This window comes from Carettochelys insculpta, chromosome 6 (genome assembly GCF_033958435.1).
Source record: "Carettochelys insculpta isolate YL-2023 chromosome 6, ASM3395843v1, whole genome shotgun sequence".
Taxonomy (NCBI): domain Eukaryota; kingdom Metazoa; phylum Chordata; order Testudines; family Carettochelyidae; genus Carettochelys; species Carettochelys insculpta.
In genome coordinates, this window is record NC_134142.1 from 17,075,826 (window position 1) to 17,092,156 (window position 16,331).

Here is a 16,331-nt window from a genome sequence, read left to right on the forward strand (position 1 = left end):
TAAACAAAGATATTTTTTTCAATGATGCTATCACTTTGGGAATGAGCAAATTTCTGTAGTGGTATATTACTGATTTTAGTAAAGCTTTTTGACAGAGCCCCACCTAACATTCTCATAAGCAAACTAGGGAAATGTGGTCTAGATTTGGTTGGAAAAATAAGTTATCAATAGTTTTCTGTCAAGCTGAGAGAATGCATCTAATGGGACTCCGCAGTGATATGTCTTGAGTCTGCTGCTGTTTTGGTATTTTCATTAATTCCTTGGATAATGGAGTGGAGGAGTGTGTTTGTAAAATTTGCAGATTACACTAAATTGGGGCGGGGGGGGGGTCACCAGCACCGTGGACGACAGGATTGGAATTCCAGTGACCTTGACAAATTAGAGAAATGGTCTGTGATCGAAAAGAGGGAATTGAATAAAACAAATGCAAAGTACTACACTTAGGGGAAAAAAAACAGCTATAGACAAGGGAGTATCTGGCTACGTAGTACTACTGCTGAAAATGATCTGGCATTATAGTGGGTCACAAACTAAATATGAGTGAACAATGAGAATCAGTTGTGGAAAAAGCTAATACACTCCAGAATGGTATTTTCACATGGGATAATTGTTCTGTTCTGCTCGGCATTGGTGATGAGGCCTGCCTTGGAGAATTATGTTCAATGTTGGGTGCAACACTACCGCAAGGATGTGTCAAATTGTAGAGTCCAGAGGAGACCAACAAAATAAACCTGATGTGTAAGGAAAAATTGAAAACTGGGCATGGTTAGTCTTGAGAAGACTGAGGAGGATCTGATAAGTCTTCAGCTATGTTAAGGATTATTATAAAGAGGACAGTGATCACTTGTTCTCCATGTTCACAGAAAGCGATGGACTTAATCTGCAGCAAGGGAGATTAGATGTTAAATCTTTTTAACTGTAAGGATATTTAAGCAATGGAACAGATTACTTGAGGAGGTTCTGCAATTTATTTTATTTGAAATTTTTAAGAACAAGTTGATTATGTCTTAGTGCAGGTCTCAATGACCTCAGAGGTCCTTTCCAGGCCTACTTTTCTAAGATTGTAAGAAGATAGGTACTGCATGCACATACATTTGTTTGTGCACATATATGTATAGCCTGAGTTCCAAGTCAATGACAGTGTAACAATACTGAGCAAATCTAGCAGTGTAGCCACACAACATCAACAGAAACCTTCCTCCAAACAAGATTAAGGAGCACGCCATTACCAGTGCATAAGGTTTAGAGAGAATGAGAGTGTGTAAAAAAAGATCTAACACTTGGCTTCTAGAATGGAAAAATATATTTTATATTTATACCTTATTTTTGGTCTTCTATTGTATTACCAGAGTGACTAATTTTGTAGAAGTAAATGTGGACACTTAAAGTAAAATAAACCAGAACATTCTATTGATGAACCACTGGTCAGGTATGATTTACATGTTTAAAACAAGGAACATGTTATCAACTTGTAGGGATTTAGAATTCTTGTTTCAGAACAAGTATTTAGAACTTTTGACTGTGCCTTTCTAAGGCTGTCTCCACTTGAGAGTTTTGTTGACAAAACCTGCAGAGCATCCACATTCCCAAGGTGTTCTGTTGACAGTAAATTGACAAGACGCGACACTTCTGTCAATGGTATCAAAACAAAAAAGCAGTCAAGTAGCACTTTAAAGACTAACAAAATAATTTATTAGGTGACCTTTAGTGGGACAGACCCTCCTGCTCCGCCATGAGCCAGTGCGAACATATCGGGGGGCCTTCTTTCCACAGACAGGGCTTCAGGGACAGCAAGCAGCCCTGTCTGCTGTGCTTCCGGTTGGCCATTCTGTCGAGAGAGTGGCCAGGCAGTCTGGCTGCTCTCTGTTTTCAGAGCAGATCGCTCTTTTGACTTGGTTTGGCAGTCTGGTTGCGATCTATTGGCAGACATTTTTTTGGAAGATATCTTCCTACAAACTTCTGTTGACAGATCACTCTGTTGTAGACATAGCCTAAGTTTTGAATCTAACATTTCAGATACTCTCTGAATATAAAATTTCAGATTCTGATTCCGCATTTTCTGCAAGCACCCGCTCTCTTTAGAGACAAAAATTGACTCTGTTGGATAAATGAATGATGAAGATTGTTTAAGTGATGTGGACCTCCAAGTGTGCCTTCCTTTTGAAATCTTTCCAATACATTTAGATTTAATGTTTTATTATTAGGTAAATTTAATTTCTTGGCTGTATCTTATGACCCATGATTTCAATAACTGCCTATAATGGTGGCTGTACCTGACTTCTCCCCACCTTCTTCTCTGCCTCTTATTTCCAAACATCTTTCCAACACTTCCTGGCAGATGTCCTAGTACCATCCCCTCTTTAGGACAGCATAATTACATCCCTGCTTACAAGTTTTAACTCCCTTCTTTCTCCTCCAACTCACTCTTTATGCTTCTCCCAGTCTTCATGCTGTACTGTTTTTTTTTTGTCTTTCTTGCTTCCTTGGCTTCACTCCTTTTGTGCCTCTGTTCCCTTTGAATGGAATACTGTCTCCTTCTTTTATATCCCTCCTGAAAACTGACATTAAATCTGGGAATAATTCCTCTTTTTTTCCCTCACCAGTTATCTTTTCTTTCCTTTTCCTGACCTGCAGCCTTTTAGGAACATGAAGTATATTTTATGTTTTGTAAACAATAGTACAAATTGCCTATGCTATATAATTAATCTACACTATTTTGAACGTAGAAATAAGGCCCTCTAGTTTCTGTTTTGTTGAAGCCTTTGTATCTTAGGGTAGTGTTTTCAAAGTTCCTATGTCTTAATGAAAAGAATGGGTCTAGGGTCCTTTGACAATTTTGCCCTAAATGATGAACGTGAAGGTGATGATTAAGAAAAGCTTTCAGCATTAACTTTGTAAAGTCTGAATTTTAATATGGTGTTTTGTGTATTCCAGCCACATACTTTTGGGTGGTTGATGTATTAATTTAGACGGGAAATTTGTCTTCTCTTTAATAGGCCTAATTAAATGCTTGTATAATTTTGAATTAACTCTACTAACTTAATGTTCATTACTGAAACAAAGGATGCAGTGTTGTGAACAAGGATAACCAGCAGTAGACATGCCAGATCATTAGGGATGTTGTTCAGGAAATGTTCCCTGCCTTTTTATATATATAATATAATATAATGAATTATATATATAATAATTATAATTAATGAATACATACATATATATACACAAATACATATATGTGTGTGTGTGTGTGTGTGTGTGTATATATGTATGTATTATATTTTCAGCAAATCTGTTGAGATCATTGAAATTAGTTCAACTTAACAGTTAATCAGCACAAGAGTTTGTGTAATGATGCTTTTTGCTGTTTAGTGTGAAGCATTTCAGCATCTAACCATATTTAAAAAAAAAAGATTTAATTGGCATTCATGGTTATATGTAGAATAGTTACACATCAAGTAGATTGCATGGTCAAGGATATCCCCTGTGGGCATACTTACATTTTTACCTATAGAAAATTGCAAATGTGGAGGCTATATATGAAAACTTGTCTCCTAGAGTTTCAGGGTCAAGGTTAATATTTTGCTGAATATTGAAGAAACTATTATATTCCAAAAATATTTTGTTTGGATTAAGTTGTCTTTTTTTATGATCCTGCCATTTAGTGTAGGAGGGAGGAAGAATGTGTATTTTTGACAATTATTGCTGTCAAATAATTTAAACTAAATTCTAATTGAAATTTGACAATCTGTAAAGCACCAGAGCTTCAATTAAAGAAAATCATAGTCTAAAATGTACCTTTTAAATTAAAATTCTGGAGGGCAGAAGCTGAGTGATCTCTGCTGTATTACCTGGGTTTGATACAAGGATTTCCAGGAAAGGCAACTGAGGTCACTCAGTTAAGGTGCGCTGCAAGAAATGAGCCAGCTAATCTCCAAAGCTGTTTATATTCACCAAACCAGCACAAAACGGCTCTGTATTACCATATTGGTCAATCAAAAGTGCACACAACACAGTAACCTTAAAGTACCCAGACTGAGGCTTCCATGTAGACACCGTAATCAAATAAACTTCTACCAACCCAAAAGATCAGAAACATTGCCTTCCAGATCAATAAATATTTCAGACTTTAACTCAAATACATGTTTAACTAGACTAAAACATAAAAAAAGGAGAGAAGGAGCATTGGTTAGCAGTATACATTCAGACAATCCTTGTGGCTCAGTTATATAACAGAGGGGGTGATCTTGTAGGTACAAAAGTTTTTAGAATTTAGACCATGGTTACAGTCCAAAGTCTATATCCAGGGTGATTCCAGCCAATGACTGGATCTCAGTCCTTGTGGTTGAGGTTTCCCCTGTATGAAACCACAAGCAGATTGGAGGAGACCCTAAGTCAATGTACATTAAAGGGGAACCAAGATATCCTGGGATCATATTTCTTACAGCTTGCAGCTTTTCCCAGGTGCATCCAAGTAGATAGGAGACCCAAAGTATCCAGTCCAAAGGGACTTCATACCTTTACAGCTGTCTGTGGGCTTGGGAGAGCACAATAGACTTCTGATGCAATCTTCTGTCTCCCAAACATCATGGCAATTTTATTCGCACAAGGTCACTGATCCGTTAAACAGTTCACATACAGTTTATCACAACCTTTAAAGAGACACACAAATACTACTGCTTCAATCCAGTTTCATCATAATAACAAGAAGTCCTGTGGCACTTTAATATAGACTAACAGGATTTTTGGAGCATAGGCTGTCATGGGCAAAGACCTACTTTGGCACATGCATCTGATGAAGTGGGTCTTTGCCCACAAAAGCTTATGCTCCAAAAAATCTGTTAGTTTATAAGGCACCACAGGACTTCTCATTGTTTTTGTGGCTAGAGACTAACACAACCAACCTTCTGATACTTTCTTTCTTCATAATGTTAGTATTCCCTTCTCATCTTGAATCCATGTTATAGTAATAGATAAGGTTGTTTGTTCACATCATAAGCCCAGCCACCCATTGCTCTACTTCTCTAACAATGCCAGTTTGCATTTCAGTGTTTTATTCTAGTCTAATGTAACAGCCCACTTATCTAGCAAATTTAAAGGTGTATACTGGGTTGTTCAGCCCAATAGCTGATTAACCCTTTCTGGCCATCTGCCACAGTGTAATCAGATGACGAATACTTCAGAGTCACACTGGGACTGGTCACTTCACCTTTCTGAACTTCTTTTTACCTTCCCGTTCTTTGTCCATCATGCCGGTTCAGACTGTGTGCTCCTAAGGGTGCAGACTCTTTCTGCGTTGTGCTTGTACAGTGCTTGTCACAATGGTTGTCAGCACTACCTTAATCTAAATAATAATCTTCTATGTTGATTGAAAATTGTGGGGGAGGGAATCAGTTTAGTTGTCCTCAATATTTCTATCCATTGCATTTTATTCAGTTTTTCCAGTCAGTGTTATTTTTTGCATTAACACATTCTTGAAGTAATGTAGCACTTTAACAAAATGATTTGTTCGGTGATGAGCTTTTATGGGACAGACCCACTTCATTAGATCAAAACAGTCTGTCCCATGAAAGCTCATCACCGAACAAATCATTTTGTTAGTCTTTAAAGTGCTATGTGACTGTTGGTTTGTTTTGTTAGAATACAGACTAACATGGCTACTTCTGCTACTACAGTCTTGAAGTGTTCATTTTGTAAACATGTAAGGATTTCATATTTACATTTTATACTGTTAATGTGACTATTTGTGCTATCAATATTTGTAAAAACAAATATTCGCACCCCACTCCCACTCTTTCAAAGAACCTAAGGTTGGAAAGTCACTTTCCAAGAGTGTAACTCGGGGGTGAAAGTAACTTAAATTTTTTTACAGATGCTGTCCTAATGCAAACCATATCCCTGCCAAATCTTTAAATAGCTCCCTGCTGGCTTTTGTCACAACTCAACCAACTCTTGCTGACTGTGCACCAGGGTGCACCCCTTACTTTCACTTCTGATGTAACTTCCATTTATTGACATAACATTCTTAGTGAGTTAATTCTAACTATTCATCCTTAGGAGTGAATAACTTTTCAAAGGGTATGCCTCATTCTTTCAGTGAGATAAATTGCAATCTCAGCTGAGGGATTTGATGTACAAATTCAGTAGTGTGTTTAAAAAAAAAGAAATTCAAATAAAATGATTAAAATCTTAATATTCTGAGAGAAATTTTAAATCATCCAAAGTTTTCCAATAGCAAATAGCTGACTCTGTCCTTACCGTCTTATAAGGTTTCTAATTTTGCAGTTTGCTTAAACACTAAACCATAGTTGCAGAGAGGTAGCTGTATGTATGGGCAATGTGTTGCAAAACATTTGAGATACAATGACATGGTAATTCATGTGAGAATTTCTTGTATTTTGTAGATCTAGTTAGACCATTAAACTAAGTTTGTGTTTTGTGTGTGTGTGTGTGTGTGTGTGTGTGGACTGTGTTATGTTTAGTGGTAGTTCATCCTTTAAATAGATTTTCTGTGATCGATCTTGTTTTTCTTTTTTTAATTGTATTTCACATTGTCCTGAACTTTTCCACCCTCTAAAATAAGATTAAAAACAGCAGCATGTTTTTACATCTACTTCCCGTGGATAATTGCTCCCACAGCATGCATAACATAGGCCAACCCATTGGAACTGAATGACTCAAATACCCCGTTCCCTCTCCCTTGTGGCAAACGAACATCTAATCAGTGGCAGAGAGAGAGCTGTTAGTCTGTATTCTATCAAAACAAAAAAGCAGTCATGTAGCACTTTAAAGACTAACAAAATAATTTACTAGGTGGTGAGCTTTCTAGGGACAGACCCACTTCTTCAGATCATAGCCTTACATCTAATCACTGAGAGAGATTGCTGCAGGCTAACTTAAATGAGATCCAGAAACTCCACAGTTTTACTGTGATCTCTTGTTAAATTTCAGGGGACACTTGTACCAGCTTCACCAAGGAGCAAAGGAATAAAGCATTAAAACAGTTGTGGTATTGTGCTACATTGCCTCACTGGAGCCTGACCTCTCATGAAAGTAAATTTCTCAACACATCAAATATTCTAAAAGCATGCAGCATTTTAATTGTTTTTCTCTAGCAAAGGAAAAGTTTTTGTTTTTTTTTTTTAAATAATGGTGAGGGTTTTTTTTAGTTTACCTTTCTAAATAAAATTTCTTAGACGAGATTGTTATAAGTAAATATTAACCAAGTGGTAGAGGCAGTCTATATGGTTTACTATATTTACACACTAGCCTTTTGTCTCTGTCTGTGCAGCAGCGTTATTTTGGAATAAACTATTCTGGAAGAGATTTTCCAGAATAGCTTATTTTGAAATAGTGTGTCTACACATACACAATGGCTGCGTCTACACTAGCTCCTCCCTTTCAAAAGGGGCATGCAAAAAGGCAGATTGAGACCCTGAATATGTAAATCAGCACACCATTTGCATTTTCAATCTGCCGTTTTTGCATGCCCCTTTTGAAAGGGAGAGGCCAGTGTAGACGCTGCCAATGTGTATCAAAAGAGTACCCAGCTATTTCAAAATAGTGTCCACACACAGTAGAGCCTATTTCAGATTAGAGTGCCTGGAATCACTATAGCTTATTTCAAAATAGCCCCCATTGCCTCTGAAAACAGTGCTATTCATTGTAGAATGAGGTTTAACTCAAAGTAAGCTGTCCATTATTTCAAAATTTCAAAATAGTGGTTTTGTTGGGTAGATGCTCACAGAGTTATTTTGCAATTGTGGCTATTATTCCAAAATAACTTTGCTGTGTAGACACACCGCAAGGCTGTGTTTACACTAGAGTGATCCTTTGAAAGATGGTCTTCCGGAAGATCTTCTTTTGAAAGACCATGTCCAAACACAAAAAAGTGCATCAAAAGAGCAATGTGCTTTTTCCATAGCATGTGTCCACACAGCCCCGGTTGGTCAAAAAATCTGGCACCATGAGGACCACTCTTTTGAAGAAGGGGCCCCGGAGCATCTACACATGCTTTTTTCTGAAAATATCAGAAAAGGAATTTCAAAGAGTATTTTGTGTGTCGATACTCTGTTCTTTCGGAAGAGGGTCTGATTTTCTGAAATGACTTGCTAATGTAGACACAGCCTAAATGATCAAGCATGACTAGTAATTATAAGTGCTTCGGTTTTCAGGGTATTCAAATTCTGAGGCATTCTAAAGAGACTGGTTTTCAGAGGGCAGATGCCTAGCACTTGGACTAATTGACACACATATTTCAAATTGTGCGTTCAGTAATTGAGCGTAGTTCTACGCTTAAGGAGAAGGGCAACTTAAGATACAGAACTCCAGCTTCATGAATAGCATGTCTGGAGTTGACATACCTTAAGCCTCTCAACAACTTCCCTTACTCCTTGCAACATGGTGGAGTACTGGGGTTGACAGGTGAATGAAGAGAGATCAATCTCTGGATCATCTGCCATTAAGTGTAGACAAGCCCTCAGGTACTTGAGTTTCCATGCCACTTTTAAAAACTTCAGTCTGAAACATTTGTGTTCCAATTAAGTTTTGGGGTTTCCTTTTATGTCCTGTTTATGAACTAAATCACCATACAGTTTGGATTGATAGGCAGCTTCCACTCAGGAAGAGTAGTTTGGCAGCAAAACTTTTAAAACCAGCTCTCTGTCGATTGATTGGGCGTGTGCTGGGGAAAGAGTGTTAAAATGCTGGTCTGGCTATATATGAAGAGCTGCCATTGGTTATGGCTTCTCCACACTTCCATCTGTCATGGTTTTTTTTTTTTTACAGTTTTTTCCCTTTTTAGATGGAGGATAGCCAGGAAACTGATGGGTATTACCCAGGATGGCCAAGGATGGTATCCTTACTCTCCAGTTGCCAGAAGCTGGAAAGGAACAATTTGATGATTACTTGTTCTATTGATTGCCTCTGGGGCACCTGGCATCTGCCACTGTCAGACACAAGATATTGGGCTAGATGGACCTTTTTATAGGAGTATTTTGTATAATGAATTTCAGATTTTAATTCAGAGATGTATTGCAATTGTGGCTAATTGAATGCTGAGGTATATTGTGCTCCTGCGCCATTGAATCTTAGCTTATGCTAAGGACATTAATGCAATAAGATATGTTGAATTTGATATTAAATTTGAAAAATGCGTGAAGAACAAATTTGAAATAATGAGTCTGTATAGTTTTAACATAAGACCATGATTGAAACATTTAGTGTCAGTGGCACAAATGCTTATGCATAAACCGATTAAAGTTACCGGAGTTCCTGCCCCTTACCAAGTTGGTGTTCTATAGAAAAAATATCTGCACCTGAAGAGGAGTTCTGTGTAATCTTGGAAGCTCAGCTTTTTCATCAGCAGAAGTTCGTCCAATAAAATGTATTAATTCACCCACTTCTGTCTCTCTAATTTTCAGTATTAGTCTAATATATTTGAGAAAACCACAGGCTAAAAGGCACATTATTAAAACATACTGAACTATATTAAGCTTATTTGCATTCATTGCTTTTACCATATACATTGGCTGCTTATGCATGCTGTTTTTCTATTAAATTGTTTGTTTGTTCTAAAATAGAACATTTGTACAGTAGATAAACCAAAACCAGCTAAGATGATAATTAATCTTTTATTCAATTAAAAGAGAGATGTAATTGAGGAAAAACTATTTGATAAAACTATCAAAGTGTGGACATCTTTAAAGCAGAAACAGCGTTTGGCACTTGTTAGGAAGAAATAGCCTAAAATTATCAAAGGAAATTAAAGTTCTTAAAATATTTGTATAAAGAATTAGTTATAAATTCTCTTTTTGGTAGCGTGTTATGTGGCTATTGTTTTGGTGGCTGAGAACACTGTTTTATCATTATGTTGTTCTTTACAATTTCTTTCCTTTTATTTAATTACTGTAACACTATTACTATAAGACTAGAAAACATTTGTCAACTTACTCAACAGTCTCAGTAAAATCTTCATTAAACTCTAGTAGTTTTGTTTTCTGAATTTTTTTTCCTTAAACCAATTGCAATCATTAAGTTGATTCAGTCATTCTTATTACGACTAGTATTTTCAAACTAACATTTTGGGCCCAAACTGTCCTCCACTGTATCGCATGAAGATGAAAGGAGTGAAAATGCTCTGATGTGCTGATTCTAAACTGTTTGTTAAAGGGAAAAGAGTATCATCAATGTGATGTTCTCTTCCTGTATCTATATTTCTTTCCCATGGAAGACCCTTTGTCGTCTTGGTATGTCAGAGTGGGAGCAGACTGGCTGAATGGTTATCCATGCCAGCAAGGTTTATTCTGCTCCTCTTATGTGTTTGGTATCTTGCTCAGAGATGGAGAGACAGGGTGGCTATGTCTACACTATAGTGATCTTTCCAAAGAAGTTCTTCTGGAAGATCTCTTCTGAAAAAGTTTCTTTCGAAAGAGCGTGTCCACATAGAAAAAAAGTGGATTGAAAGAGTTTTCTGCTTTTTTCATAGAGCATCCATACAGCCCCTGCTTTTTCTAAGAATGTCCCAAGGATCAAAACATCCAGTGCCATGAGGACTGCTCTTTCGAAAAAAGGGCCTGCAGAGTGGTTACACACGCTTTTTCTTGGAAGAAGTTTTTGAAAGAAGGCACTTTTCCTGATCCGGGAGCGGAAGAAGACTTCTGAAAGAAGAGCTGTGTTCTTTCGATTTCAGATCAAAAGAGCACATTTTTGTGTAGATACTCCTGCATGCTCTTTCGAAAGAGGGCTGGATTTTCTGAAAGAACTTGCTAGTGTAGATGCAGCCGGTATGTATAGGCGATGAGGTAGTGGCGGCCTGGCTCCTAAGTGAGCTCTGTCTATGGGAGAGGGCTCATACAATGACATAGATTGGAGTGGGCAATAAATGGTGGTGGTTCACCGGTTGAGCTGCTGTCACTATATTTACCTGCTCCTCCACAAATATGGGCAGTTGCAGCTCCCGTTCTCCATGGATCGCTGTTAATGGCCAATGGGAGCTGTGGGAAGTGGCCTGGACTGGAACTCAGCCATATGCAACCAATGGGAGCTGCAATCACCCTTACCTGTGAGGGCATGGGTAAATACAGTGGTGCAGCCTTCCAGAGGCTAATCCTGGGGAGCCGGATCCAGCCCATGGGCCAGTATTTGCCCATCCCTGGCATAGAGGGATTGGCCATCTGTGTAGATGCCCTGAAACTGGCAGAGTTCCCTAGTCCTTCCTCATTGATTTTTTTCTATAAAATAAGAGATCAGGTCCTAAATTGGCACAGAAAAAAGTGACCAATTAGATTTTTTCAAAGAAGCCTCTGTTATGTGCCACGTGATGATTTCCCAAATACAATATATTTAGTCATAGCATCCCCTCAAGAGATTTCTTGTCTTTTTAGACACCTGTCTTGTACCTATAAACCATGTTTGTAATGGCACCTTTTATATCATGGTTAGAGTAGACAAGGCTTACTCAGGAGCTGTAACTAGTGTCATCCTTTATCAGGAATGCTGAATCTGACTACTTAATCCATATTCCTGCACTGTCTGATGTAAATGATTTTCTCTCTCTTTTACAATGTTTATAATTAAATTGTCAAGTTTTACATCCAGTTATATTCCTTGACTTTTTCACAGACATGTTACTTGACCTCAGTGACCTTCTTCAGGTATTGTATCTGTTGTTGTCTAACTCTTAAAGTATTAAACACGAATACAAGTCAAGAACTGTTAACCCGTCCTGTTTAGGAAACTGTAATGATCTCTTTTCTTTAGAGATTCTAGGCAGGAAAAGCACAGGGCTTGTAAATCAGAGTAATTATTCAGTAAAATTAAAGCTCAAGTGCTTGCATTTTTTTAACCTCACAAATAAGTAATCAGTTTAGTATAATCTCTCCGTAGTGACCACAGAGTCACAGCAGTGGCACACAGCCAGATTTCACACATTTAAAAAACAGCTATTAAAGACCAAAATAGCTTTTGTTAAGTAATACTGTGTAGATGGATATCTGGAAATTCTGCGATACATTGTAAAATCTATATTGAGTGGTGTGTACTTGAAGCACATGTGGATATTTCAGTGTGTGCGCGCGTGCGTGTGCGCATGTGCATACACAGTTTGTCTTTTCACCTCTCTACATCTGTTTTACATGTAGTACAAGTAGAATGGCTTAGTTTATTTTTGTCCTTGCAGCTGTCTTTGTAAATGGCAAAGATCCCTCTGAAGGTTATTTATTGCTCAGGAATTTGATGGAATTACAATAATCTAATGAAGCTTTAATTCTTAAAATAATGAATATTTTTCTAATTTGCTGCAAACTTGGAATTTTTTGCTTGTGCTTAGTTATAACTGAATAAAGAGCTGTGTGTGTGTGTACATGCGTGCATACATGTGCACGCATGCACACACATATATGCTTGCTGGGTGGGTGAGGAAGGTTTATTATTTTATTTCAAATCTAGAGATCTAGGCTATGGCTACATGAGTGAGTTTTGTCGACAAAACCTGCCGCATGTCCACACACAAAATGTTTTGTCGACAGTATATTGACCATACTCGGCACTTCCTCTGACAACCTTCTGCCTCTTCTAGATGAGGAAGAGTGCCTTTGTTGACAGAATTTATCAACAAAAAAGCTGTGTGGATGCTGTGGGGGGGGGGCCTTCTGTCGACAGACGGGGCATCCAGGATACTGCGCAGCCCTGTCTGCTGTGCTTCTGGTTAGCTGTTTTGTTGACAGAGAGGCTGGATGGTCTAGCTGCTCTGTCAACAGAGCAGATTGCTCTTTCGATATGCTTTAGTGTATGGCTGTCGACAGATGTTTTGTCAGAAAATCTCTTCTGACAAACGTCTGTCAACAGATGCTTCTAGTGTAGCCCTAGCCCTAGTGATTTCTTGTATGGATTAGTACTAACTAGGAAAATTAATAAGATGATAAAACATGGAACAGATGTAATCAGGGGTATTGTAGCTGCAAAAATGCAGCAAATACAACAGTGTTAGTTTTTTAATGTAATATAGATTACATTGTTTAGCTGTTCAAACGGTTGAGAAATTTACTAGCTTTGACCTAAATATTTTGTACAGTTTGGATTTGCCCTTGAATTTCAGGATCTTCTCCTTCCTTTCATCCTGGGAGAACTGCTCAGCTGGAGTTCTGATATCACAATATGTCAAAAGGCTGTCCCTCTAACCGTGGGAAATGCCAGTCTGTTCTTGGGGTCCTCCTCTTTTATATCACGGTCTTGAGATGTAATTGCAGCAGTCTTCAGATGGAGGAGGTGTTTGCAGTTCTCTGCCTTAACTTTGATCACTGATTTCACATGAAAATGACATCTTTACTATAGCTATATTGTTGCTTTTCATTATATAAGTCTTCTCTGTGGTTTACTGTTTACTACGCAGATATGTTGTCAGATGGGGAAAGAGTACACAAAAGAAGGGACAACTAGTACAGTAACTGGTAATTCTGTTTGTTGTATTCTTCTGCTTCAAACTGAAAAAAGGAAAAAAAAATCTGGCTTCCTTCTCTTATGGGTGTTCTCACCAAGTGATGATATTTTCCTTCCTACATGGATCTTTACAGCTACTTATTATTTCCTATAGAAGTTTGTTTGTTTACTTATGTGAAGTAGTGGACTGTCTGATTCCTTGAATGATTTTTCTTTTATCTCCTTGCTTGGGTGACAGATACATTTTATGAAATGATTTTATTATAGGACAGGCGAATAATAGTAATGCAGTTGTCAGAATTACACAAGTACATTCTTCCTCTTGAGGACCTAGATTGAGGAAGTGCTTTTCAGTGCAAGATGAAAAGAAGGCACTTCATTAAGTGAATTTTTATTTGACAGATTGAAAGAGAAGTGGATTCATGCCTGTCACTCTTTCAGTCAGAAACTAGCAAAGTTTCATTGGTGTAAGATTATGGTCTTTTTCTTTCTTGGGTTAAATACAGTATTTTGGCTGTGATGGTCCAAAGAATGAAAAGCTTTGGCCTACCAATAAGATAAGAAAGCATTTAGTATTGTCTTGAAACCTTTGTCTTCCTGTATTATTTCTTTTTACTTATTTCATAACATGTCCAGGTGGACTGAATTTGCTTCCATTACCCCAGTACAAAGGTATATGTTGATCTGTTCAATTTAGACAAGCTGGCTGTGGTCTTTAGGCCCTGCTGCACAATAAATGTTAATATTAACAAATGAAATAACTTCTTTCCCACGCAATAGACATGGTCCTTAAATACTCATTAGCTTTTCATGCTTCATTTCTTATTTAGTCAAGTATCTGTAGATACTTTATATTCTAATGGTCCAGTTCTTGGTTCTTCTGGCCACTGTCACTACACTCAGAACTTTATTGGATTGTCTTTGTTTGATCTTGACAAGCCTCTGTGGAAAATCTCCACTGTTCAATAGATTTATTTAATTTATTGGATCAAAATTAGGCACCTTTGTCTTAGATATACTAGTCAGCTGCTATCATCTTTAAGGGGCTGGAGAGAATTTAACAACCTTATGAATTTCATCTTTCTGTGGGGATTTTTCAAACTGTAGCATGGTTTAGATTGACTACCTGTTCAGTTCAGTAAGTAGATGACTGTTCCTGTCCACAGAAGCTGTGAGGCTGTGTCTACACTAGCCCCAAACTTTGAAGTGGCCACGCAAATGGCCATTTCGAAGTTTACTAATGAAGCGCTGAAATGCATATTCAGCGCTTCATTAGCATGCGGGCAGCCACGGCACTTCGAAATTGACGCGCCTTGCCGTCGCACGTCTCGTCCCGACGGGGCTCCTTTTTGAAAGGACCCCGCCTACTTCAAAGTCCCCTTATTCCCATGGCGCATCAATTTCGAAGTGCCGCGGCTGCCCGCATGCTAATGAAGCGCTGAATATGCATTTCAGCACTTCATTAGTAAACTTTGAAATGGCCATTTGTGTGGCCACTTTGAAGTTTGGGGCTAGTGTAGACGTAGCCTACATGTGGGCTCTTATGAATGTGGACTTTCAGACATGATATGAAAAAGGAAATCCTGAGAAGAAAATTGAAGAATGAAAAGATTTTCTTTCTCCTTTGGAAGTTTCACCTTAAAGCACTTCTAAGTTCTGAGGAACGAGAGCTGATTAAGTCCACCCCATTGGACAAGTATAGGCCCTGAAGTGTAGCGTATATTAACTAGTTCTTCCACAGGTGGGAGGAACACTTACAAAGGTGAAACTAAGGCTACATCATCATCATCAACCCTGGGCTCAGCGTTCATTGGTGTTTGATGCTTCACTCACTATTTCCTTCCATCTTTCCTTGTCAAGTAAGGAGTGGCTTAGTTTCTGTAGACGAGCTCCGCACCAATCTACTATATCATCTATCCATTCTCTGTGGGGCCTGCTTCTCCTATTCGAACTGTCCATAATGCCAATAGCTGGGTCTTGATTTTTCGTTGTTTGTTCATTTTGCAAATATGCCCAAATAGTTATAGCTTCCGTTTTATAACCTTCTGCAGCAGGTTCTCTTTTGGATGTATCTTTCTATATAATTCCTCATTGGTGACCTTCTGCATCCATCCTGTTCTCAGAATCTTTCTATAACAACTCCTTTCGAATGCCAATATTCTTCTCTTCAAATCTTTCGTTTCCACCCTTGTCTCTCACATCCATACAACATGCTGTTGAATACACGTTTTCAAGATGCCCAGCTTCTTTCTTAAGTTAATTGCTTTACTTTTCCAGATCTTCCATCCCCTTCAAACTCGCTCTTGCTTTTGCTATTGTAGTTGCTATTTCCTTTTTACAGTCTAGACCATACATTATGTTGCTACCCAGATACGTGAACTTCTCTACATTTTCTAGTTCAATACCATCAACTTTGATCTTCCTTCCTGTTTCCTTATCTCCACATACCATTGTTTTTCTTTTATCAATGTTCATAATCAGTCCGTACTGCTTCCCTTCTTCGTTTAACAACTGCACCATTTTCACTACCTTGTCTTTTATCTTCCTCAATGATAACTATATCATCTGCAAATCTCAAATTAATTCTTTTCCCGTGTACAGATATCCCTTCTACCTCTTTCTTGATCTTGTTCGTCAGTCTCTCCAGATATGCGATGAAGATGCTTGGCAATACTAGCTCTCCTTGTCTCGTACCTTTACTTGTTTTAAACCAACTTCCCAACTCCCCGCATGTTCTCACTACGAGATAAATTTGATTTTTAATAAATTCAGTGTTTTAACCTCATTCTTATGAATTTGAATTTGTGTCCACAAACCTCCTTGAAATTCAACCCATCATTTTTCTGGGTCAAGTTTCTGTGTCCCCGTTGTCCTACGCAAGTTCAACAGTGTGAGAAGTT

At 38.1% G+C, this 16,331-nt stretch overlaps 1 protein-coding gene across 1 annotated transcript in view; it reads left to right on the forward strand.

The window, feature by feature from the left end:
* The window catches only part of BRF1 (BRF1 general transcription factor IIIB subunit), a 255,619-nt gene that overhangs the window by 74,137 nt on the left and 165,151 nt on the right, over nucleotides 1-16,331 (forward strand). The window contains exon 4 of the mRNA XM_074996369.1: nucleotides 11,617-11,648. Coding sequence (XP_074852470.1) covers nucleotides 11,617-11,648 — 32 coding nt within the window. The remainder of the gene's footprint in view (nucleotides 1-11,616; nucleotides 11,649-16,331) is intronic.